The sequence below is a fragment of the Xenopus laevis genome, chromosome 4L (assembly GCF_017654675.1).
Source record: "Xenopus laevis strain J_2021 chromosome 4L, Xenopus_laevis_v10.1, whole genome shotgun sequence".
Classification (NCBI taxonomy): Eukaryota; Metazoa; Chordata; class Amphibia; order Anura; family Pipidae; genus Xenopus; species Xenopus laevis.
In genome coordinates, this window is record NC_054377.1 from 31,517,017 (window position 1) to 31,542,392 (window position 25,376).

The following is a 25,376-nucleotide window of genomic DNA, read 5'->3' on the forward strand; positions in this document are numbered from 1 at the left end:
TATATGTCCTTTCATCTGTTGTACTTCAGGAAAATCGTGGACACAAAAAGGTTCTTGCAGCAGCCCCTATTGACCTCAGAAAATTTGCAGCCATCTCTGCTGCCCCACGGGAGGTGACACTTAAACTCTCTCCACGCTCTGTCAAGGTTGTGTCTGCAACACTCATTGTCAGCATTGCCAGTACTTTAATAAGAGAGGGCAAAGCTACGTGAGTATGATTACTTTTCCATTATAACTTGATACATTTTCTAAAATAATAGACTGTATACTGACTTTCCGCTTATAGACATATAATTATGTTATGAACACAGAGAAGATCATGGCCTGCTTGCTGTCTGGTTAGAGTTAGACTTAAAAGTGGAAACAACTGTTGCAACAATAATCTTGGCTTTTTGTCCCTTCTATGCAGCTTGGCATTGGTATTCCCATTACCCCCATACATATTCATATTATTGTAAACATAGGTACATAAAACATGGTAATGTAAACCAAATTCAGTAACACAAGAAATGACAAAAACATAGATTTAGTCCCTTAAATGCATCAATCCAAACCACCATGCCTTATACCAGATTTTAATCACAACTTTCCTCTTTCATTTAGAAAGCAAATCAGGTAATGGAAACATGACATACACTCATGTACCAATCATGGGTCTAAAGATGTTCATGCATCCAGATCAATTTTATCCTCTTCTTTTTCCGATATCTGGATGAACTAAGAGATATTTTGTTGAATTTTATATTGAAATTAGAATTTCTTTATTCCTTTTTGGTCTCTGTTTCTGAATTCTGAAACAATGTAGCAGAAGTCAGTTATCTACCTGGTCTGTTAAACAGCTGGCTTATGCTATATTTTCAGGGCAGTGAATATAACCAGGTAGGTACTGATTTCAATAGCAATTACTTTTACAACTAACAAGGTATAATTATAATAGGTTTTTAATTACTATTATTATAGTTTTATATAGTTTGACTTATCTAAGGTAAATTTGACTATATTTCAGTGATGATGACATGCAGAGTATTGCTAGCCTCTTGAGTCTTAAACCATCTGACATTGCTGATATGGACGACTTCAATGAGGAGGATGAGGAAGAGAAGTCTCAGCAAATCAGATCCCCTACTGGGACAGCAATGCGAGGTGAAATATGATTTTTAGGATGTAAAATATTGCAGGGTCTAGATATTTCAATCTCTTTTCTAATATTTGACTCTGGACTGCAGTGTATTGTTATTTTATAATGTAGGCCCCTATATTTAACAATTAAAGGGGACCTGTCACCCTAAGAAATGATTTCAAATTCTTTTCTATCATGTTAGTTGAGCAAAATAAACTTTACTTACACTGTATTTATTATTTAAATTTTGTTTCCTTCTCTCTCTTGGAATTATACAATCGCAGCAAGCAGGCAGCAGTCATTTTGTGGACACGGTTATTAAGGGAAATTGTGTATCACCCCAAAATCTTGTGTATGCACCAGAATGGGGGACCTAATGTCCACATGCAGTGCCCTGCACAATTATAGAGCCTGAGGACGGAAGGGGGAATGTGAGGAGAGCAGTGACATGTAGAAAGTGCTGAATGGAAAGTGAAAGTAATTGACTGCCCCTCCTCTATGCCACGGGCATAGAGGCGGGGCAGGTAATATTTGATTGACAGTTTAGATATTTAAACACCTTTATAACAGGCATGGATGTTTTAATGAAAACATTTTTTGGGGTTTCATATTTAATTTACAAAGGACTTTCATTATGCAGCTTTTTATGTGTAGGTGACAGGTCCACTTTAATTGAAAACATATTTTGCCCATTATTTTTTGATTGCATATACCTGTAACTTATTACTTAATTACTTAATTTCTGAGTCTGTGTTCCACAAAAGATGCAGCAGATGCTCACAGATCCCACAACCAGCCATAATAAAAAAAAAAAATATATATATATATATATATATATATAGTGAATAAAGTACCCACAAGTTACCAAGGAGTTTCATGACCATATAAAAACACGAGGCCGAAGGTCATGCAACGCCGAGGTAACTTCTAATATCCTCATATTTTACAACTGGGGGTACTTTATTTATTATAATACACAAGTTTCAGTGAGTTATGTGACAGAAATGACATCAGAACTCACCGTTTATAACTGATGACATCAGAATTCACCATTTATAAGGATATAATTTACAACATATTCATGGCTTTTGTGTATTATGAGGATATAATTTACAGGATATTCATGGCTCTTGTGTATTATATAATAATATGTATTTAATAAAGTGTACTTTTTAAAAGATAGCTCTTGGGTTCTATAAGTGCATACTACACCTTTCTCAGTATGGATTGCCTCCACAAGCAGTAGATCTGGGGCATGTGCACCCAGATCTCATAGTGTTATTGGTGAGATTTCATTGTTTATCTTTTTTATTAAGATCTTACTGTCCTGTCCTGTCCCTTTCTTTCACTCAGTTTTCTTACAGTTTTTCTCTACTTCTTTCTTTTTAATACTCTGTCTCTCTAGGATATCTTAAAAGCATCCATACTGGTTATTTCCCAGGTAACCCTATTCTACTTCAATTTTAGCAGTCATGACAGCAAGAGATGACTGAAATGATTTAGCCAGAGTTTAAATTAAAATAGTGCATAAATGCTTAGCTAAAATTGTTCTCCATTGTTTTTCAAAATCTTCCTTATAGGGTAATACATATTGGCAAGAAACCAGCAAAGGGGATTTATGATCATATATTTTAATAGAACCCTTCTTTCCTTATGTGGCATTTAGCATTATCTGCTATAAAGTTACAGAGAATGCTGCTGCCAGTGTTAATATAGTTAATACATATATAGTGTAAACCAAGGCAGGGTGGGGTGGTTTCAAGGGTGAGAGACAGGAGGATTTGCTGGGAGAGATTCATTACTTCATTCATTCATTGAAATACAGCATTTTATTAATAAAATCCTTAAACATATCTTTTAAAAGATTTACAAAAATCTGCTCAAGGTTTGCATTTTACAGGATCTTGTTCTTGCATACAAATAAAAAACATTATGAATAGAATATGAATAGCGCCTATGAATTTCACTGTAAACACTGACTTTTGTAAAAAGAAAACACTGCTTCATTGTCAGCATAATACTGGATATTGCTTCTTACATTAAGAAGCAATCCTGTATTAAGAATGAAGAAACCATCAATGTATAACATCCGGTATAACCATCACTACAACATGACCAAATGAAATAAAATCACATAGAGTAAATGGTCTTTTTCAAATTAGAATGTTGGGGGCCAAAGTTTCATTAAAGTCCATAACAGTAAGTTAACTTCAGAAACCTTTTAAAAAATAAGCATCAAGAAGAATTTACCATGGGCAAGTATGTTAAAAAAAGCAAAATAATATATGGCTATATGAAGTCAGACCTCTGTTCTTGAACCAGCACTTTACATTGTCCTGGCCATTTGCTTCCTTGTTTACTCTGCCAGTGCCTACTTTCCTGCTCTGTCTAACCTGTCTTGTTCTAGTATTAAAGTGTCCCTCATGATTAGGCATCTGTCCTGCTTGTGTCCCCCCTCTCTCCAGCCCTTAAGGACCTGTTGCCTCTGGTGGTCTGAGCGAGTCCCTGATTCCTAACTATTTTTTCACTGTGTTTTATCACTTTGATACTTATTATGGGGTATACACGCTGAATGCCTTTTCAGTGCAGTAATAATATTGCATCTTTGGACATTGCAAGATATGTCTAAATGCATTTGCCATAGGAGTACTATATTTAAACTGCAACCAACATCTGTCCTCAATAACAAGCTCTCTACTGACAGCATGGCCAACTCAAACCCAATTCTCAATTTAAGACCTAAAGGTCCTTTGATATACTAGGATGCATCAGAACAGAAAATAGTAATACCATTTTTCGTTAAAATCTGACATTCCTGGGGTGGAGTGGGTTTTTAGTTTTAAATGTGTGTAATGTGTTACATGGAAACAGTGATCTTGAGGATTTAATCTATAAAACAACAGAACATTTAATCAGTTCACTCATCTCTTCCTGAAACATTTTATTTATCATGTTCTACAGTTTTCTATTTTTCCATACTCATTTGCTGAAACGATTTCTTTAACTGCAGACCCTGTCCGGGAACTCAACACTCTTGCTGAGGAAGAAGATGAAACTCCTATTAATACACGTAAGTTATATGTATTTTAGTGTACATTGCTCCACTTCCATCTTAGTTTCTCTCTTACCTGTACACTTGTATTAATTTCTTTCAGCAAACCTTGCTTCTCAAGTTACAAAGTCTTCATCTAATATCTGCCAGTCACCTACCAACGTTATTCCCCAAAAAAGACCACAAGAGCCTAGTCCTGTACCGATTGACAAATTTAACAACAGTGTTACTAATGAGGGAGAACAAGCTAGGAGGACCATTGAAAAGATACCCACAGGTGGCCTATCAACGGATCAAGACAAAAGGTGAATATTGTTTATTAATACATACTGTACTACATCTAAACATCATTATTGTGTGTTAATTCAATATCCACCTATTTTAAAATGCACTTTGTATAGGTCAGCCATTTCCTACACTTTTGTTTATATTGTATAAGAAAATAACTTATCACGCCCATGGGATTGACTTTGGTAATACTTCATTAGTGGCATGTCTTTTTTTGTGAATGTCACAAGAGAGCAGGCTGACAAACAGTAGAGATCAAGGCAGCTTAGTGGAGTGTAAAAACATTCCTATTTATTTTATCTGTACACATAATCAATAAGTGACCCTCTGTGGCACAAAATGCCAGCCTGCTCTCTTTGTGTGTTTGTTTTGAATGTACTTAGTATAAACTGCATCCAGCACATGTCTTGTATTCATCTGTCAATTATAATGATTCCAATTTGCAACTAACCAAAAACCTAAATGTTTTGACTTGTACGCTTTCATTTTAAGGAAACACTCCCAGGGTCTAAAACTATGTAATATATTTTTGTCCCAAATGCCTTTGTAGATCAACTGGCAAGAAATAAATAGTACTCTTTTGTTGTTATTACAGATTAATTTGTGCAGTAGTATCAAAGGACAGTGTCCTGGACCCTTTTTTTGTCATGTGAGCATCCCAAACTTGATAGCCCTAGATTACTCTTAATGCTTGTAGTTCGTGGCTTTATTTTTATTGATATCAGTTTGCATGTGAGTTTTTTCTATATACTTCATTTCTACTATTTCAACTAGTGCAAAAACGTAAAAATAAGAAGTAATAATCAGTGCATAACAAATGAAATGAATGCATATAAGAAGTAATAATCAGTGCCGAACATATAAGTTATACCATTCTCAAAACAATGAAAGATGAGTTCCCTGGAAGTTGTTTATTAACACTTTACATTCGAATTTTGAATTCTACTATAGGGAATACTTTTGCTAATCTGCACATCATCATCTGTGCAGATTAGGAAAAAAACTACCAAATTAAAAGATTACAATTTGCAGTACTGTTTGGTTGCCTCTTCTCCCAAGAGTGTAATACATGCATGCTAGCACTTTTGGATTGCAAAGAGAAGAAAAGAAGAAAACTCTCAGAGACACAGAGACAAAGTGAAGGCCTATGGCACTTGATCCTGAAATCTACCTCTGGGCCACTGCTCTAAAAGTTGTAGCTGAACTATTGATACCTTTAAAGATATTTGGAGCAAAATGGCAAACGAAAAATATATAAACATTCTAATATTTCTAATAGAAATGGAAAAATAAAATAAAATAACAAGATATAGTGGCCCTGTATCAGTAAGCAGTGTTGAAGAAGTGGTGAGGCAATAGAAAAAGACAGGGTAGTGCTGCTTCTATATGTTTAGTGAGACCACTTCTAGTGTATTTTTGTATATTTCTGGAGAGCACCTCTGCAGAAGAGCATCAATAAACAACGGGGTTGCTTGAAAAATGCAACTTAAGTTACTATGTTGATTGTTTCTAGAATTAATACCTATCATTTTATGTTTTTGTGTGCATTTAAATAATAAGTATATTTGAGTTGGTAAATTATTTTCTTTTTCAATAGGTCTAATGAGGTATGGAAGATTCGGGAGGTCAACCCTATTTCCTGTGTCAAAGATACAGCCAAGAAGGAGACTGACATAGTGCACGGGGAAGGGGAGAGAAAGAGTGGGGAGAGAATGGTGGAAGTGGAGGACCTGCAAGAGAGAAAGACAGGAACAGTTAGGGTTCCTGAGGCTGCAGTAAGAATGAAAAAAGCAAAGAATATAGAAATGATGCAGGAGACAAAGCTTAAGACAGATATGAGAACTCAAGAGACATCACAAAAACCAGAGGTAGCAAGGAGGGGAAAAAAAGCAGCTGCACTGAGAACAATGGAAAAAATAGCAGTCGAAGATCCAGAGTTGAATTATATTCCTGAGACTACATCAAGCGCATATCATGTTGTGGACATACAAGTTCCAGAAACAACCTTAAAATCATATGAAAAATTTGAGGAAATAATTCATATTCCAGACAGGAAACTCCAGGCAAATACAGTTTTGGAAACAACAAAAATAGATGATACATTTTCATATGAGGTTGCAAAATCACAAACCAGTAGCGACATGGAATTGCCACATAATGTAGATCAAAGCACAGACATGATATCTCAGATTGAAAATGTTGCAGACCAAGTAACTCCTATTAATAACACAAGCCTACAGCCGTTTCAAGAAAGTGTGTTAAATATTACAGGGAAGCAAGTAGCAAAAGGAAAAGAGCAGGCATCTCCCAAGACACAGGAGGTTGTGTTAGAGATTGCAGAAAAAGAAGGGAAGTCAGTAGTAGAGAAGACCATTGTAAATTCACAAAAAAGTGTGCTAAATGATACAAAAGAAGAGTTAAATAAATCAGTGGATCAAATAGCATCTAAGCCACAAGAACTTGCTTTAGCAATTACAGAAGACAGAGGGACAAGTTCTAATTCAATGGAAAATGCATTAGAAATTAAAGAAGAGCATGGAACAAACAATGTGGAACAGAGTATGCATATAGAGATAATACAAGGCACAAAAAGAAAAGAGCAGAAAAGTTTGATGGATATTAAAGAGGACAATGAACATCACAGTGTAGACACACCTGACTCTCAGACTGATTTCACATTGTATGAGACAGTACAGAAAATAGATCTGTTTGATGCAAATGTTAAAAAATCTGCAGGAAATACACATGAGGGTGGACAAATCGAAGCTGAACAAGAACATGAAAAATCAGAAGAGGAAGTATGGCACAAAGAAAAGACACAATATACTAAATCTGAGGTTGAAACAAGTGAACAGATAGAGAACAGAAAATCAGAGGAGGATAAACAGAGAGGAGAACATTTTGCCAAAGAAACAAGTTACACTGAAGAAAGACTACAAAAAGCATCAATGAATGAAAATAAAGGAAATGAAGAAAAGAGGGTACATGAACATGTTATTTGTACAGATCAAAGGCTGCCTAGTATAGAACTCTATACGAAGGGTGTGGGTGAACAGAGAATTCTAGATATGAGTTCATTATTGTTAGATAATGAGGATAGGGTAATAAGTGAAAATTCTTTGGTGTCCCAGGAAAAAGAAATACAGCTAGAATCTGAAATAAAAGTAGGGAGTAAAACGGACGCTGCCGCTAGGACTTCAGCTACATTAGAATTAGACAACAAAGGACAGGGAGAACAAACAAAGGGAGAGATGAGACTGGGAGAGTTTACATTGGAGAATGAAAATAATGGGGAGACAGTGCTAGATAATAAGGAGAAAAGGGTAATAAGTGAAAACACTTTGGTGCCCCTGGAAATAGAAAAAAAACTTGAAAAGAAAGTAGAGAATAAAATAGAAGCTGTTCTTGGTCCTGTAATTAGATTGGAATTAAATAACAAAGAAGAGGGAGAACAAGTAAAGGAGGAGAAGGGAGTACAAGAACTTACATCTGAGGATAAAAATAACGCGGAAGCAGCACTAGATAAAATGGAGGAAAGGGTAATAAGTGAACACACTTTGCTGCCCCAAGAAAAAGAAAAACAGGTAGAATCTGAAATGAAAGCAGAGAGCAAAATAGAAGCTGTGCTTGGTCCTGTAATAAGATTGGTATTAGATTACAAAGAAGATGGAAAGCAAGTAAAGGAAGAGATGAGACTGCAAGAGCTTACATCTGAGGATGAAAATAATGTGGAAACAGTGCTAGATAATGAGGAAAGGGTAATAAGTGAAAATACTTTGGTGCCCCAGGAAAAAGAAATACAACTAGAATCTGAAATAAAATTAGTGAGTAAAATAGAAGCTACTCTTGGTACTGTAATTAGATTGGAACTAGATAACAAAGAAGATGAGGAAGAACAAGTAAAGGAAGAGAAGGGAGTACAAGAGTTTACATCTGAGGATAAAAATAATGCTGAAGCAGCACTAGATAAAATTGAGGAAAGGGTAATAATTGAACTTACTTTGCTGCCCCAAGAAAAAGAAAAACAGGTAGAATCTGAAATGAAAGCAGAGAACAAAATAGAAGCTGTGCTTGGTCCTGTAATTAGATTGGAATTAGATTACAAAGAAGATGGAGAGCAAGTAAAGGAAGAGATGAGACTGCAAAAGCTTACATCTGAGGATGATATTAATGTGAAAACAGTGCTAGATAACAAGGAGGAAAGGATTATAAGTGAAAATACTTTGGTGTCCCAGGAAAAAGAAATACAACTAGAATCTGGAATAAAAGTAGGGAATAAAATAGAAGCTACTTTTGGTACTGTAATTAGATTGGAACTAGATAACAAAGAAGAGGGAAAACATGAAAAGGAAGAGAAGGGAGTACAAGAGTTTACATCTGAGGATAAAAATAACTTGGAATTAGTGCTAGATAAAATGGAGGAAAGGGTAATATGTGAACACACTTTGCTGCCCCAAGAAAAAGAAAAACAGGTAGAATCTGAAATACAAATAGGGAGTAAAATAGAAGCTACTCTTGGTACTTTAATTAGATTTGAACTAGATAACAAAGAAGAGGGAGAACCAGTAAAGGAGGAGAAGGGAGTACAAGAGCTTACATCTGTGGATAAAAATAATGTAACTTTGCTGCCCCAAGAAAAAGAAAAACAGGCAGACTTTGACATAAAAACAGAGAGTAAAATCAATGCTGTTCTTGGTCCTGTAATAAGTTTGGAATTAGATTACAAAGAAGATGGAGAGCAAGTAAAGGAAGAGAAGGGAGTTCAAGAGCTTACATCTGAGGATAAAAATGTGGAAGCAGCACTAGATAAAATTGAGGAAAGTGTAATAAGTGAACATACTTTGCTGCCCCAGGAAAAAGAAAAACAGGTAGAATCTGAAATGAAAGCAGAGAGTAAAATAGAAGCTGTTCTTGGTCCTGTAATTAGATTGGAATTAGATTACAAAGAAGAGGGAAAACAAGTAGAGGAAGAGAAGAGACTGCAAGAGCTTACATCAGAGGATGAACATAATGTGGAAACAGTGCTAGATAATAAGGAGGAAAGGGTAATAAGTGAAAATACTTTGGTGCCCCAGGAAAAAGAAATACAGCTAGAATCTGGAATAAAAGTAGGGAGTAAAATAGAAGCTACTTTTGGTACTTTAATTAGATTGGAAATAGATAACAAAGAAGAGGGGGAACAAGTAAAGGAGGAGAAGGGAGTACAAGAGCTTACATCTGAGGATAAAAATAATGTGGAAGCAGCACTAGATAAAATGGAGCAAAGGGTAATAAGTGAACACACTTTGCTGCCCCAGGAAAAAGAAAAACAGGTAGAATCTGACATGAAAGCAGAGAGTAAAATAGAAGCTGTTCTTGGTCCTGTAATTAGATTGGAATTAGATTACAAAGAAGAGGGAAAACAAGTAGAGGAAGAGAAGAGACTGCAAGAGCTTACATCAGAGGATGAACATAATGTTGAAACAGTGCTAGATAATGAGGAAAGGGTAATAAGTGAAAATACTTTGGTGCCCCAGGAAAAAGAAATACAACTAGAATCTGGAATAAAAGTAGGGAATAAAATAGAAGCTACTCTTGGTACTGTAATTAGATTGGAACTAGATAACAAAGAAGAGGAGGAAGAACAAGTAAAGGAAGAGACGAGAGTACAAGAGTTTACATCTGAGGATAAAAATAACTTGGAATTAGTGCTAGATAAAATGGAGGAAAGGGTAATATGTGAACACACTTTGCTGCCCCAAGAAAAATATAAACAGGTAGAATCTGAAATAAAAGTAGGGAGTAAAATAGAAGCTACTCTTGGTACTTTAATTCGATTTGAACTAGATAACAAAGAAGAGGGAGAACCAGTAAAGGAGGAGAAGGGAGTACAAGAGCTTACATCTATGGATAAAAATAATGTGGAAGCAGCGCTAGATAAAATGGAGCAAAGGGTAATAAGTGAACACACTGTGCTGCCCCAAGAAAAAGAAAAACAGGTAGACTTTGACATGAAAGCAGAGAGTAAAATAGAAGCTGTTCTTGGTCCTGTAATAAGATTGGAATTAGATTACAAAGAAGATGGAAAGCAAGTAAAGGAAGAGATGAGACTGCAAGAGCTTACATCTGAGGATGAAAATAATGTGGAAACAGTGCTAGATAATAAGGAGGAACGGGTAATAAGTGAAAATACTTTGGTGCCCCAGGAAAAAGAAATACAGCTAGAATCTGGAATAAAAGTAGGGAGTAAAATAGAAGCTACTTTTGGTACTTTAATTAGATTGGAACTAGATAACAAAGAAGAGGGAGAACAAGTAAAGGAGGAGAAGGGAGTACAAGAGCTTACATCTGAGGATAAAAATAATGTGGAAGCAGCACTAGATAAAATGGAGCAAAGGGTAATAAGTGAACACACTTTGCTGCTCCAGGAAAAAGAAAAACAGGTAGAATCTGACATGAAAGCAGAGAGTAAAATAGAAGCTGTTCCTGGTCCTGTAATTAGATTGGAATTAGATTACAAAGAAGAGGGAAAACAAGTAAAGGAAGAGAAGATACTGCAAGAGCTTACATCGGAAGATGAAAATAATGTGGAAACAGTGCTAGATAATGAGGAAAGGGTAATAAGTGAAAATACTTTGGTGCCCCAGGAAAAAGAAATACAGTTAGAATCTGGAATAAAAGTAGGGAGTAAAATAGAAGCTACTCCTGGTACTTTAATCAGATTGGAAATAGATAACAAAGAAGAGGGAGAACAAGTAAAGGAAGAGAAGGGATTACAAGAGCTTACATCTGAGGATAAAAATAATATGGAAGCAGTGCTAGATAAAATGGAGAAAAGGGTAATAAGTGAACACACTTTGCTGCCCCAAGAAAAACAGGTTGAATCTGAAATGAAAGCAGAGAGTAAAATAGAAGCTGTTCTTTGCCCTGTAATTAGATTGGAATTAGATTACAAAGAAGAGGGAAAACAAGTAAAGGAAGAAATGAGACTGCAAGAGCTTACATTTGAGGATGAATTTAATGTGGAAACAGTGCTAGATAATAGGGAGGAAAGGGTAATAGGTGAAAATACTTTGATGTCCCAGGAAAAAGAAATACAGATAGAATCTGGAATAAAAGTAGAGAGTAAAATAGAAGCTACTCTTGGTAATGTAATTAGATTGGAATCAGATAACAAAGAAGAGGGAAAACATGAAAAGGAAGAGATGAGGCTAAAAGAGCTTACATTTGATGGCAACAAAAGTGTGGAGACAGTGCTAGATAATAAAGAGAAAAGGGTAATAAGTGTAAATGCTTTGGTGTCCCAGAAAAAAGAAATACAGTTAAAATCTGGAATTAAAGTGGTGAGTAAAATAGAAGCTGCTCTTGGTACTGTAATTAGTTCTGAATTAGATAAAAAAGAGGGAGAACACGTAAAGCAAGAGGTGAGACAACAAGATCTTACATTTGAGGATGACAATATTGTGGCGACAGTGCTTAAACCCAAATTTTGTATAAAGGAAGGATTGCAAAGATCATCAGTGGAGAAAGACAGGATAGTACACCGCCATGAAATAACAGAAGAAGTAATAGGTGTTGCAGATACAGAGCTAAAAAATGTAGCAGATCATGCTGCTATAGTAAAATATACACTGCACAATGAGGACAATTTTCAAGAAGTCACAGAACATAAGAAAGCAATGGAGATAAATAGCTTGCAATACACAGCTAAGACAGAGAAGAGTGTAAAGGGGATGGAAATAGCCAAAGCACCCTCACCTATAGCCTGTAAAGAGGTGTCCTATGAACTAATGCAAGAAAAGGCAGACTCAGAGACTGCACATGGGTCAAAGAATACTGAATTAGAAATAGAAGTAGACATCATATTTAAATCTAATGAAAACAGCCGTGAGGAAAATAGGTTGCAAGAAATCACTGATATAATAAAAAGAGTGGAATGCACAGCAGATGAGACAGATAATGGAATACAGGAAAATGTAAATACAACACAGGTAGTGTTCTCTACAAAAAATACAATGGAGAGCAATAGTCAGAAAGATGAAAATTTACTGGAAAGAAAAAAAGAAAGACCACAAGAAAAACAGAGAGTGCCAGAGGGGTTAAGAGATCAGGAGATAACTGTACAAACAAGGGAAATGTGCAACCTTTCAAGCCAAGCATTTGCACCTTTATTCACCACCAGTGAAACCCTTTCTCCTGACCCCTCAAGCTCTAGTGTGTCAGGGGCTGAGAAAGGGTCAACCCACATGCTATCAATGCGCAGCTTCTCCATGTCCCCCCCATCGACCCTTGGACAACAAAGGAGCGCTGAAAAGAAGAGGCTGAGCCAGTGCACAGGGCTATTGGGGGAGGTATGTGACAGCCCAATGCATGTACGAGAGACACTCTGCAGGAGTAGGACTAGTCCAGAATGGGATTTACCAACTTCTTTCAAATTCTTTAGTAATGTTTACATATGATATTCAAAGAAAATTAGTTTTTAACGGAACAGATAGAACAGATGCAATTGCTAGGCATTGTGGAAAACTAGACACAAAGTAATATTAAAACAATTATCTATATCAAAATGTGACTAATACAAAATGTAAAAAAAACCATATACTTTATTCAATTGAACCAAGGTATGAAGAGCTGTTAGTCCTACTAGGGGAGGTGTGAAATGGAGCTACTCTCTATATTAACATGGCGCAGAACTGCATGGAATAACATGAGGTACTTTTGCTGCCCTTGGAAGCATGCAGAGTATCACTCCATTTACCTCTAAAAAGCAAAGAAAGAAATATATTTGTGTAACTATATATTCTCCTGTAGAGTGTCCCTCTCTTATTTCAGTTGCTTGCTTCATTCTGCAACAAAGCAAAACCTAATTAGAATGTTAAGTGCTCGCTTGCTGCTTTGTCCTTTGGGAAAATATAACTCTTAACTCCCACTTGGATCCCATTAAAACCAAGTCTCAGATGTTCTTTAGTGCTCTACCCTCTGCAAGGATCACTTGCTGTTTTTCTAAATCTAGAATGCCTATGAAATATGATCAAACCAATTTGCTATAAATCATTGATTGTGCACATTCCTTAAAATAGTAAACAATTATGCTTTTTACATTTTATGCCAGTTTTAGTTTTTATGTCAGAGCTTTCTGTTGCCACCCTTGCCTTCCAATAGTTTCATTAACTTTGAAGAATTTTTCTAATCATGTTTTAAGATGATCTTATCATATCTGCTTATTTATTGAGAATCTCATACTGGTCCTTAGAAAACATTGGTTGAAATTCTAGAACTGGCATTTAATTTTGAAATGTGATTTCTGATAGCTCTGAAGTAGCCAAAAATTTGGACTATACTGACTTTTAAGCATTGTTTTATCAGGGGGCATTTAACTAGAATCTGGACGGAAACACAAGAGCACTAAGATATGCAAAAGAGCAAATTCCAAGGGCACTTTAATCTGGGGTCTGGCTGCACCTAGCAACAGATAAAAAATCTGGCACAAGGTGCAGGGCATAGCATGGGTGGGCACTCCACATTAGAACAGCACTAATTTTAATTTCCATAAAACCTCCTTTATTAATGTCAAGGGCACATTAAAGCAGTCTTCAAAACAACGTGTTGGGTACCAAATGGCCTTTTTTCAAGCCCTAACTTTACTGCATAGTGCAGTCTGTGTCTGCTAGCACTTCCTAACTTGCATATCTAAATGCCCCTCATGAATACTGCACTGACGAATACAAAGAGTGCTGTATTCATGTACTGTATGGGGGAGAAGGTAAATGTTCTCTGTTTGAAGCTCAAAGACCTTTGACAATTCTTCTATATACAGGGTACAGTGCAAAATGCAAAAACATTGGCAGATTGCACCAGTATTTTTCACTTTGAACCACTTTGAACAAATTACCCCTGTAGTGTTCGGATTTAAATCTTTACATTAGAGTTCATTTAATATATGCAGGGCAGGGTGCAAAGAACAAAAAATGGACACAACCTAACGCAACCTGGAATTTGTGGCCTCCCCTGCATAAAGAGAAGTTCATTTCTGTTGTGTAATGGAAATCGGTGATTCTTCCCAAGATGGCGACCGCCTGGATCCTGCTGGGCACAACATTATGACGTCAGCGTCTTCTCGCTCCCGGATTGGTCTCCGGCGTAGGTTTTCACTTGCTGATTCCTGGGTGTGCTTCTTGTTGAATATCTTGTGTACCGACCTTGCCTGAACCCTCGTATTTGAACCTCGTCTGCCTGAACTGATTCTACTGCCTGTTTACGACTATTCTATTGCCTACTCCCTTTGTACTGCGAACTCGGACTTTTGCTACCTCCTCCTTGGTCCTTACTACCTCGGGGCCCTCGGGCCTTACATTATAATTGGGCCATGGACCCTTCTGAGGAGCCTCAAGTTCCTACGGATGTCGGCAGAGCCGTTTGTGGTTTGGCTTCCCGCATGCAGACCTACGAAGCCCAACAAACCCACTTCGGCCAGGCACTAGAAGCAATCCTGGAGAAATTGTCTGCCTTGTCTCCAGCGGTTTCGGCTCGTCCACCTGTTCCAGCTACCCCGCTCCAGATTTCCGAACCTCGCATCCCTGCACCTCCTCTGTACAGTGGTGATCCGGAATCATGCCGTGGTTTCATTAATCAGTGTGAGATCCAGTTCACCCTGCTTCCTGGTCAGTTTGTCTCGGAGCGAGCAAAGGTGGGCTATATCATCACCCGCCTGCAAGGGAAAGCTCTGGAGTGGGCTTCTCCTCTCTGGGAGAAGGAGGATCCGGTCATTGACGATGCCAAGGCCTTCATCCGTGATCTTCGCACGGTGTTCGACGCCCCTGGTCGTTCCACTTCTGCTTCTGCTCGCTTGTTCCAGTTACAGCAAGGCACTCATACAGTCCCTGAGTATGCTATTGAATTTCGTACCCTGGTGGCTGAAACTTCGTGGAACAACGATAGCTATCATGCTGCCTTCTATAATGGTCTGGCAATGCGTATAAAGGACGATCTGGTGTCCCTTGAAATGCCTCCACGCTGGGAAGACCTTGTTGCCCTGGCAGTGAAAGTGGATACCCGGCAAAGGGAGCATCAAGTTGATCGTGAACGGGCAAGGAAATTCCAGAGATTTCAACCAGTACTGGCTCCCCGCTTTCAGAGACCATTTCTTCCCAGTTTGGCTTCACATCCTACTCCTCCTTCTTCTCCTGCGGCTCCTGCAAGTTCTTCTTCTCCAGCTGAAGAGCCGATGCAGATAGGACGGGCTCGCCTTTCCGAACAGGAGAAGCTTCGGAGAAGGGCTGCTGGTCTTTATTGTGGGGGCAAGGCCCACTTCGCCTATGAATGCCCTGTGAAGCCGGGAAACGCCAACACCTAGGTAGGTTTGGGGAGACCTACCTGGGTGGAATTGGTCCTTCTCCCCATTCTTCTACACTACGTTTTCTTCTTCCTGTACAGATCCAGTTTGGAACCCAAAAGATTTCCTCTCAAGCTTTTCTCGATTCTGGCGCAGCAGGGAATTTTATGGACAGAGAGTTTGCTGGAAGACATTCCATCCCTCTTCAACCCTTGGCTGTTCCCCTTCGAGTCCTAGCCATAGATGATCATCCATTATCCTCTGCTGTTATTTCACAGTCAACCCTGGAACTTTCTTTCACTGTGGGAACGATGCATCTTGAAAGACTGTCTTTCCTCTTAATTGACTGCCCTTCAACTCCCATTGTACTTGGTCTACCCTGGCTGAGTGTTCACAATCCAGTCATTGATTGGTCTTCAGCTCAGATCTCCCGATGGAGTTCTTTTTGCCAACAGAACTGTCTGCCTGTCAAATCTATTATCAAAGTTTCTTCTGTAACCCCGAATTCTTCTTTACCTCCAGTTTACCAAGCCTTCTCTGACGTTTTCAATAAAAAGTCTGCTGAAACCTTACCCCCTCATCGTCCCTATGATTGTCCTGTTGAACTGCTTCCTGGGTCCATGCCTCCTAGGGGCCGCACTTACCCGCTTTCGCCTTCCGAAACCTCTGCTATGAAGGAATACATCCAGGAGAATCTTCAAAGGGGTTTTATTCGTCCTTCCTCCTCTCCGGCCGGGGCTGGATTCTTCTTTGTGGAAAAGAAAGACGGCAGTTTGCGGCCCTGCATTGACTACAGGGGTCTGAACAAAATCATGGTGAAAAACCGTTACCCTCTTCCTCTCATCTCTGAATTGTTTGACCAGCTCAAGGGTGCAAGCCTCTTCACCAAATTAGACCTGCGTGGGGCCTACAATCTTATCCGGATCAGAGAAGGAGACGAATGGAAGACCGCATTCAATACTCGTGACGGGCATTATGAGTATTTGGTTATGCCCTTTGGCCTTTGCAATGCTCCTGCGGTCTTTCAAGAATTCGTTAATGATATCTTCCGGGATCTGCTGGGGCGATTTGTAGTCGTTTATTTGGACGATATTCTTATTTTTTCCAAAAACCTCCAAGAACATCGTCTTCAGGTTCTAGAAGTCCTTTCTCGGCTACGAAACAACAATCTGTTTGCCAAGTTGGAGAAATGTTCCTTTGAAGTATCATCCATTTCCTTCCTTGGATACATAATTTCCCAACAAGGCTTTAAGATGGATCCAACCAAGGTTTCGGCAATTCAAGATTGGCCTCTTCCCACCAGTGTCAAGGCTATTCAAAGATTCATCGGCTTTGCTAACTATTATAGACAGTTCATTAAAGGTTTTTCTTCCAAGATTGCTCCAATTCTTGCTCTCATACGTAAAGGGGGTAAACCTCAACATTGGTCTCCCCTAGCCTTAGAAGCCTTCAAGACTCTTAAGGAATCCTTTTCGTCTGCCCCAATCCTTAGGCACCCCGAACATCTCCAACCTTTCTTCATCGAAGTAGATGCCTCGGATATCGGAGCAGGAGCAATATTATCCCAAAGATCCTCTTCTGATGGGAAACTTCATCCGTGTGCCTTCTTTTCCAAAAAGTTTTCCTCCTCTGAAAGAAATTATGACGTAGGGAACCGTGAGTTACTGGCTGTCAAACTTGCTCTAGAAGAGTGGAGACATTTACTTGAAGGGTCATCGGTCCCTGTAACTATCTTCACCGACCACAAAAACATAGAGTATATCCAGACCCTTAAGCGCCTCAATCCCCGACAAGCCAGATGGGCACTGTTCTTCTCACGTTTTAACTTCATCTTAACTTTTCGCCCTGGTTCAAGGAACAAGAAAGCAGATGCCCTTTCCAGAAGTTTTTTACCTGAAGATCCCATCTCTGAAGACTCTGAACCCATTGTGCCTCCCACAAAGATCATTGCCGCCCTGTTTCCTTCCATTGCTTCTCATCTTTTGTCTAGTCAATCTTCTGCTCCTGTGGAAACTCCTGTAGGCGTAGCCTTTGTTCCTCCTGAGCTTCGTCAATCCATTCTGGTCCAATCCCACAATTCAAAGCAGGCCGGTCATCCTGGAGTAAAGAAAACAATTGAACTTTTATCTCGTCTTGTCTGGTGGCCTTCGTTAAGAAAAGATGTTAAAGACTTTGTTTCTTCTTGCTCCACTTGTGCTGTATCCAAGTCTGGACATTCTCCTCCTAAAGGCCTACTTTTACCTTTGCCTGTTCCCTCCCGCCCTTGGACCCATTTGGCAATGGATTTCATCGTGGATCTTCCTCCTTCCTCTGGCTACACTGTCATATGGGTGGTGATTGACAGATTTAGTAAGATGGCACACTTCATCCCTCTTCGGAAACTTCCTTCAGCTCCAGAACTTTCTTCATTATTTATTAAACATATTTTTCGTCTCCATGGTTTTCCTGCTGAGATTGTCTCTGACCGTGGATCCCAATTTGTTTCGAAGTTTTGGAGGTCCCTTTGTAAAGCCCTTAACATCTCTCTTCAGTTTTCTTCTTCTTACCATCCCCAGTCTAATGGAGCAGCAGAAAGAGTTAACCAGGCCCTTGAACAATTCCTCCGGTGTCATGTATCCCTGTGTCAGGATGATTGGGCTGACCTTCTTCCTTGGGCCGAGTTTGCACATAATAATGCCCTGCACTCTTCTTCTGAAAAGTCTCCTTTTTTTTGTGTTTATGGTCTTAATCCCTTGGCTTTTCCGCAGGATCTTCTACTCACTAATGTTCCTGCCGCCAACGATCAAGCTGCCCACATGTTGGCCATCTGGCAGGCTACTGCTGTCAACTTAGAGAAGAGTTCCCTTACACAGAAGATGTTTGCTGACAAGAGAAGAGTTTCTTCCCCTCTGTATGTTCCCGGTGACAAGGTCTGGCTGTCCACTCGCAATATTCGTGTCAAAGTTCCTTCACCTAAACTTGGTCCTAAGTTTATTGGTCCCTTCCCTATCACCGAGATCATCAATCCTGTGGCGGTGCGGTTGCAACTTCCTCCTGAGATGCGGATCCCTAATGCCTTTCATGTCTCTTTGCTCAAACCTGCAGTTTTTTCTTCTTCTTCTTCCCCAGCTCCTGTCATCGTGGATGGGCATAGTGAGTTTGAAGTAAAAAAGATTTTGGACTCTCGGATTTCTAGAGGCACCATGCAGTACCTCATTGAATGGAAGGGATTCGGTCCTGAAGAGTGCTCATGGGTAAAAGGTTCCGATGTCCATGCTCCTCGCTTGGTCCAAAAATTCCATCGACTATTCCCTTCCAACCCAGGTGGTCCTGAGGCCCCCCCTAAGGAGGGGGGTACTGTAATGGAAATCGGTGATTCTTCCCAAGATGGCGTCCAAGATGGCGACCGCCTGGATCCTGCTGGGCACAACATTATGATGTCAGCGTCTTCTCGCTCCCGGATTGGTTGCCGGCGTCAGGACGTCGGCGTCAGTGCGTCGGCGTCGGCGTCATGACGTCAGGGCGTCCAAATTTGGCGCCAAACCCAGGTCTATTTAAAGCAACTTCAGACTGTCCTCAATGCCCAATTATAGGTTTTCACTTGCTGATTCCTGGGTGTGCTTCTTGTTGAATATCTTGTGTACCGACCTTGCCTGAACCCTCGTATTTGAACCTCGTCTGCCTGAACTGATTCTACTGCCTGTTTACGACTATTCTATTGCCTACTCCCTTTGTACTGCGAACTCGGACTTTTGCTACCTCCTCCTTGGTCCTTACTACCTCGGGGCCCTCGGGCCTTACATGTTGTTGACGAGTGAGTGGGAGCAAAGGTAGCAAGAGCTGACCATTTTGGTTTTTTTATAAACACACACAATAAATTTGTTCTCTTTAGTACTTATTATTTTACCATTCTGGTTTTCATCACCTACTAAGCTGTTTTACATATAATGGCAGTTCTAAATATTTGTTCATATTCAGATGAAATCACATTGGAATACATATTTTTTTATTTTTAAACATGAAAGGAAATTATACTATTATTTGACAAATGATAAAAGCTATAAAATGGGCACATAACAAACAGTAATATGAGGTATATGTACAGCATAGTCGGTTGGACATTAAGTAGCAATTATACTTTTGTGTTCAACATATAGAGATATAATTTAAAGTGCCTTCTTTCTAATGGTTTAATTAAGGATCATCAATGTTTGTTTATACACTTTATTATACACTATAATATATATATATATAGATACTACTCCCTAATGATCTCTTTTTTAAATTTTTAAATTTTTTAAATTAACACTCCTTATGCTGGTTATTTGGTTGGATGGGGTTATAGGAAATTAAATAGTAGATCAATGACTCTTGAGATGTTTTAAAAGATTTTTTTTTTCAATGCATTTATAAAAATAACTAGATTGGCCTGCACTCCTTATAATTTATTCACCAGGTGAAAGTCAGATAGGGAATGTCCACAGCTTTCCCAAATAATCCAATTGTCAAGGTTTCAATGTCCCAAAAGGAAGTCTCACCCAGTATTATTATCAAACCACTTTATGTTGCTTCAGAACATCTGTAACGCCTTACTACTTTCTTTGCAAGTTTAACTATTAACTTAACTTATTAACTTACCCATGGTAGACTGCAGAATGCTGTTCTATAACTTTACCTTAATATTAAACCCCTTGGCCTGCCTAACAATACCATCTCCCATCTTGGCATCTCATGCATGTTGCATTGTGGACATTTTGTGGCTGTTCATTTTTGTTGCTGTCACTGTTGTAGGGTGTAGGATATAAAAATCTAGAGTCTTATTATTACTATTTGGTTAATTCATATTGTAATTTACATTAACCTGTGCAAATCGACCTTAGAGTAATGCATATCTTGTACACATGTACATGATATCCGTGTAATAACTTTTTATTTGTCTGTCCTATGAAAAAAAAAAAATAAATAAATAATAAAAAAATATATATATATATATATATATATATATATATATATATATATATGCATGTGTGGGGGTGTGTGTGTGGTGTGTGTGTGCACATAAAAAAATAATAAAAATAATAAATATATATATATATATATATATATATATATATATATAAAGTATATCTGCATTGCTGTCTTTACAGGTGGTGTACAGCAGTATCGATTCACTGCTATGCTGGTGTCAAGAGGTGACTGCCAGTTACCGTGGTGTGCGTGTGAACAATTTTACAACATCCTGGAGAAATGGATTGGCATTCTGTGCGATTCTTCATCATTTCCATCCTGAGATCATGTGAGAAGTAACATACAATAAGAAAAAAATGAGGGCCATCATGGGCAACAGTTCTGGGTGTTGAAATTTAATTTGATTTGCTAAACAAGAAATATTAGAAAGATGGTAATAACTGAAGGAGAAAAAGGCAATGTAAGGCTCCTCAAACAGGAGTAAAACCCTTTACCATTAACCAAAAGTTAAATAAGATATGCAACAAGGATATTATTTCTGCTATTTGCTTCACTTAAAGATCTTTCCATTTCAAAAACTTTTCTGTCCCTATCTATTGAGAAAGATCTGAACATTAAAGAAAAAGAAAAAAATGGAAATATGAAACTAATTTTCACTAGCAATAATACTAGAAAAATATAAAGTAAAATTATAGATAGTTACTACAGGTAAATGCTAAATAATTTTGAATTGGCATATTCTACTCTAGTCGATAACTGTATATTTATAGCACCCTAATTCTTTTTTTATCTTTTAGTAACTATGAAGTTCTGGATCCATTAAATATTAAGGAAAACAATAAAAAAGTAAGTTTAACTTCTTGTCTAATTGAACCAGTTAGTGTAGGACAGATCATAGTTGTATCACACATATTTTTGTACTTTTTAGACCATGCAATATTTTATAAAAATTAGAAAGTAAAAAACTGTTCACATTTAATTATTTCTTCAAGAGATACTGACACGAGAAAATAACCTTTTTTTATATCTATCATAATATTGTCTTTGCATACAATTTATAATTTTGCCATAAAAGCATTTGCCAGATGCTTTTAAATTACTCTTCTTACCCCTATGTTCCTCTATGAGGGGGTTGCCATATTTGTGCAGCAGGAGTCTGTTAGCATTAGAAACTCTAAATGACAGGTTGAGAAGGGACAGTCAGGTTGGCAAAACAGGTTAAGGAACTTCAAGTAACAATTACTTACAAAAGCAGAACTATCAGTGAAAAACTATCAACATGACATATAGGGGCAGATTTATCAAGAGTCGAAGTAAAATCCTTCGAATATCAAATTCAAAGGATTTTAGCGCAAAAGCTTCAATCGAATGATTGAATAAAAAATCGTTCAAATCAAACGATTCAAACGATTTTAAGCGAACAATCGAAGGATTTTTATTTGACCAAAAAAAACTTAGAAAAGTGCTGGGGAAGGTCCCCATAGACTAACATTGCACCTCGGTAGGTTTAAAGTGGCGAAGTATGAAGTCGAAGTATTTTTAATCGACAGTACTTCGATTATCGAATGGTCGAATAGTCAAACGATTTTTACTTTGAATCGTTTGAATCATTCGATTTGATCGAATTCGATAGAATTAGATCAAATTTGACCAATTCGATGGTCGAAGTACCAAAAAAAAAATTTTGAAATTTGAATTTTTTTCCATTCGAATTATTCACTCGAGCTTCGTAAATCTGCTCCATAATGTAGATTAATATTTTGAAAAGAAAAGTTTTAGTGTCCGTATCACTTTAAATGATCTCTTTGTATTCGATTATATTTGAATTTTTCGTTATGATTATCAAAACATGGAATATACTGGCTACTGTGCTGAATACTTCTATCACAGCTTCTATATATAAGTAGTATAGTAAATTGGTTCTCCCTTCTCAATTGTGCCCTTATAGCTACAGTATAAGGGTTACTACTAAAAAGAAAAACCCATGGCATAAACCAGAGAAGAAAAAGGGTTAAGTAGGGCATAGTTTCAGTAACCCCCTGTATCTTTCTGATATGTGCATTACATTTCTAAATCTTTGGCCCTGGGACAAAATAATTTACACATCTGGGTTAATTCAATAAAAAGGCATACAAGTACAGAAAACTAAACAGGCTTTTAAAATTTACAACTCTGATGCCCATATCCTAAAATTTTCATTTTTAGTTTCAACCATCCTCAAGTAGATACAGAGAACCTCAACAGTAGTTCAGTCACACCCCTGCACAACCACTGAGCTACAATAGGATTTATACATTTTTACAGAACTATAAGTTCAGATACTTCAAGGCTTAAGTGAGAGAACACTTAAGTGAGAGAACACTGAGAATGAGTTAATATAATTTCTATAGAGATAACTACTGTATATGGCAATCATGTAACACTTTTTTTCTCAAATATTATAGCGGTAACCCAAAATGGTCTTTGTTAGTGTTTAAAGTTTTTATATGTTGTGTTTATTTTCTATTTTAAAAATTCAAACCACCCACCTCTCTTAATTTTTAGGCATTTGATGGCTTTGCTAGTCTTGGAATTCCTGCCCTTCTGTGTCCTACAGATATGCTTCTTCATCCTATTCCCGACAAGCTCATTATTCTTACGTATCTCTGCCAAATACGTGATCATTTCATTTCTCAGAAACGTGAAGTCAGTGCTACTCAAGGGAGTGAAGCTGAATTTTCCAGTATGGCAAGCATCACCACTGAGAAGTCAAAAATTCTGAATACTGCTGGAAAAATTATTTCACCAGAGCACTTAAATGCAGATATTTCACCTGATCTAAAAAAGATGGTGAAAAAATCTCCTGAAGTTTTAAAAACAGCTTCCTATGTAAAACAAGAAAAATCAGCTTCTGATAATGTGGAAGAAAGAGAAAAGCACAGGTTTTCCTTCACAGAGCAGAAAATGCCAAGCTCTGGAAAAGAAAAGCAAGGCTCTAGATCATCTGAGGATAAAAGTAAATCCAAAGAAGCTTCACATGATCTTACAATAAATGAAGAGCACAAGACTACTAATCAAACATCACTGACACATGAGACACAACCACCTCGAATCAAAAAAAGACTGAGTGTAAATGAAGGGTTGAATGGGTGTGATTCTAACTGGGAACAAGTAGATGCCAGTACTTCTTCTACTTCTACCCCAGTTCCTCCTCCAAGAAAAGGAGGAGGTCTGGGTCACCTCCGTGATGCAGACCTTGTCAAGAAGAGACGTTCTCTTATACGCACTCAGTCACTTTCAGAGGTCAGTGCAGTAGTAGTAATGATATTGTTTATATCATTGGTTAAACAGAAATTTAGGAATCATAGATTATATTTTTCCAGTTAGTGTCTGACAATTCAACTGATCTAAATAGAAGCTTTTTCACTACAAACAACAAAAAAAGGCAATAACTGATGTCTTTAGTTAGTCTAGCTTTTATGTATTTTATCCTCTAACACAATAGGGGCATAATTATTAGAATCCAAGTTTGGGAATTACTTTTTTCCTCGAATGCTAGCTTACTTAAGAAAAAACCATGACAAACTATTCCCGTGCGTGTTTTTTCACAATTGCTAGCGAGAATCTCATTGTCCCATTTATTTTCAATGAGGCTGAAAATCTCAAATGTTTTAAACTGGGAAAATAAATCAATAAAGTTGTTAGAGAACATTCCCATCGACTTTTATACGACCTTGCCATCTTTTTTCTGGTGACTATTTGCTGTTTTTTCCTATAATAAATTCAGAATATTTGAGGTTTCAGAAAATACTTGCGAGTTTTTTCCCACGTCTGTGCTTTTTCTCAGTGTTTTTCTTGAATTGAGAAAGAAAACCCCATTGTTCTCCAGCATGGCTGTTTTAAGGCACTGGTGGGGCCAGGGTAAAGATACCAATAGAAAAACCTTGTAGCACACTTAAGAAATTTGTACAAATCTTCAAATGTTTGGTTGTCTGGCAGAATGGAATAAAATTTTCTTCATTAGATTTTTGGTGAGGTGATTTTTTTAATGAGACTACCCTCTTTCAGTAGAAATTTAGGTAAAAGAAAAAACAAAATAAACAAGGAAATAAGGTGTGTGCCAGTACTACAAATGTTATGGCAGATAGAGAGATCAGTGTGGGCCCTGAGCAATTGCCCCTTTTGCCCATGTTTTAAAGTGGCCCTGCCATAAGTGTTATTGAAATGTTTTTTTTACTTGCATATCTGTCACTTAAACATTGTTGTGCTCTCTGCAGGAAGTGGATATCACACAAAAAAGCCACGAGACTGATTCCAGACCCTCATCTCAAATTATAAATGGTTAGCTCCATTGTGTAAAGCTTATTATGTTCCCTTCTATCTCACCACTATTTGCACACTAACATAATTTATTTTTGGATGCCTCTACTTTTTCTGTTAAATAAGTTTTTATTTTCATTAGAATAGTTACAGTCTTGCTGTGTAATATTAATGGGGTTATTTACTAAAACTCAAATTTATCTAATCTTTTTATTAAACCAATCTTGACCGAACTCCCATCCACGATTTTAACTTATTTATCAATAAAATAACTAGAAAAAAAGACTTGATAAAATTGAGCGCAAAACTCAAATTGTACGAATTTCTCAGATTTGATGCCCGAAATGCAAAAATTGATG

At 37.7% G+C, this 25,376-nt stretch overlaps 1 protein-coding gene across 3 annotated transcripts in view; it reads left to right on the top strand.

The window, feature by feature from the left end:
• Positions 1–25,376, top strand: part of ehbp1l1.L (EH domain binding protein 1 like 1 L homeolog) — a 69,597-nt gene that overhangs the window by 36,943 nt on the left and 7,278 nt on the right. The window contains exons 5-15 of one of the 3 annotated variants that reach the window (XM_041590054.1): positions 30–208; positions 1,007–1,143; positions 2,526–2,561; positions 4,131–4,190; positions 4,276–4,477; positions 6,058–9,057; positions 10,342–12,790; positions 20,898–21,046; positions 21,516–21,564; positions 23,263–24,000; positions 24,975–25,038. In XM_041590054.1, coding sequence (XP_041445988.1) covers positions 30–208; positions 1,007–1,143; positions 2,526–2,561; positions 4,131–4,190; positions 4,276–4,477; positions 6,058–9,057; positions 10,342–12,790; positions 20,898–21,046; positions 21,516–21,564; positions 23,263–24,000; positions 24,975–25,038 — 7,063 coding nt within the window. Of the gene's footprint in view, positions 1–29; positions 209–1,006; positions 1,144–2,525; positions 2,562–4,130; positions 4,191–4,275; positions 4,478–6,057; positions 12,791–20,897; positions 21,047–21,515; positions 21,565–23,262; positions 24,001–24,974; positions 25,039–25,376 lie in introns of all 3 variants that reach the window. The other 2 variants (XM_041590052.1, XM_041590053.1) reach the window with 2 other exon arrangements.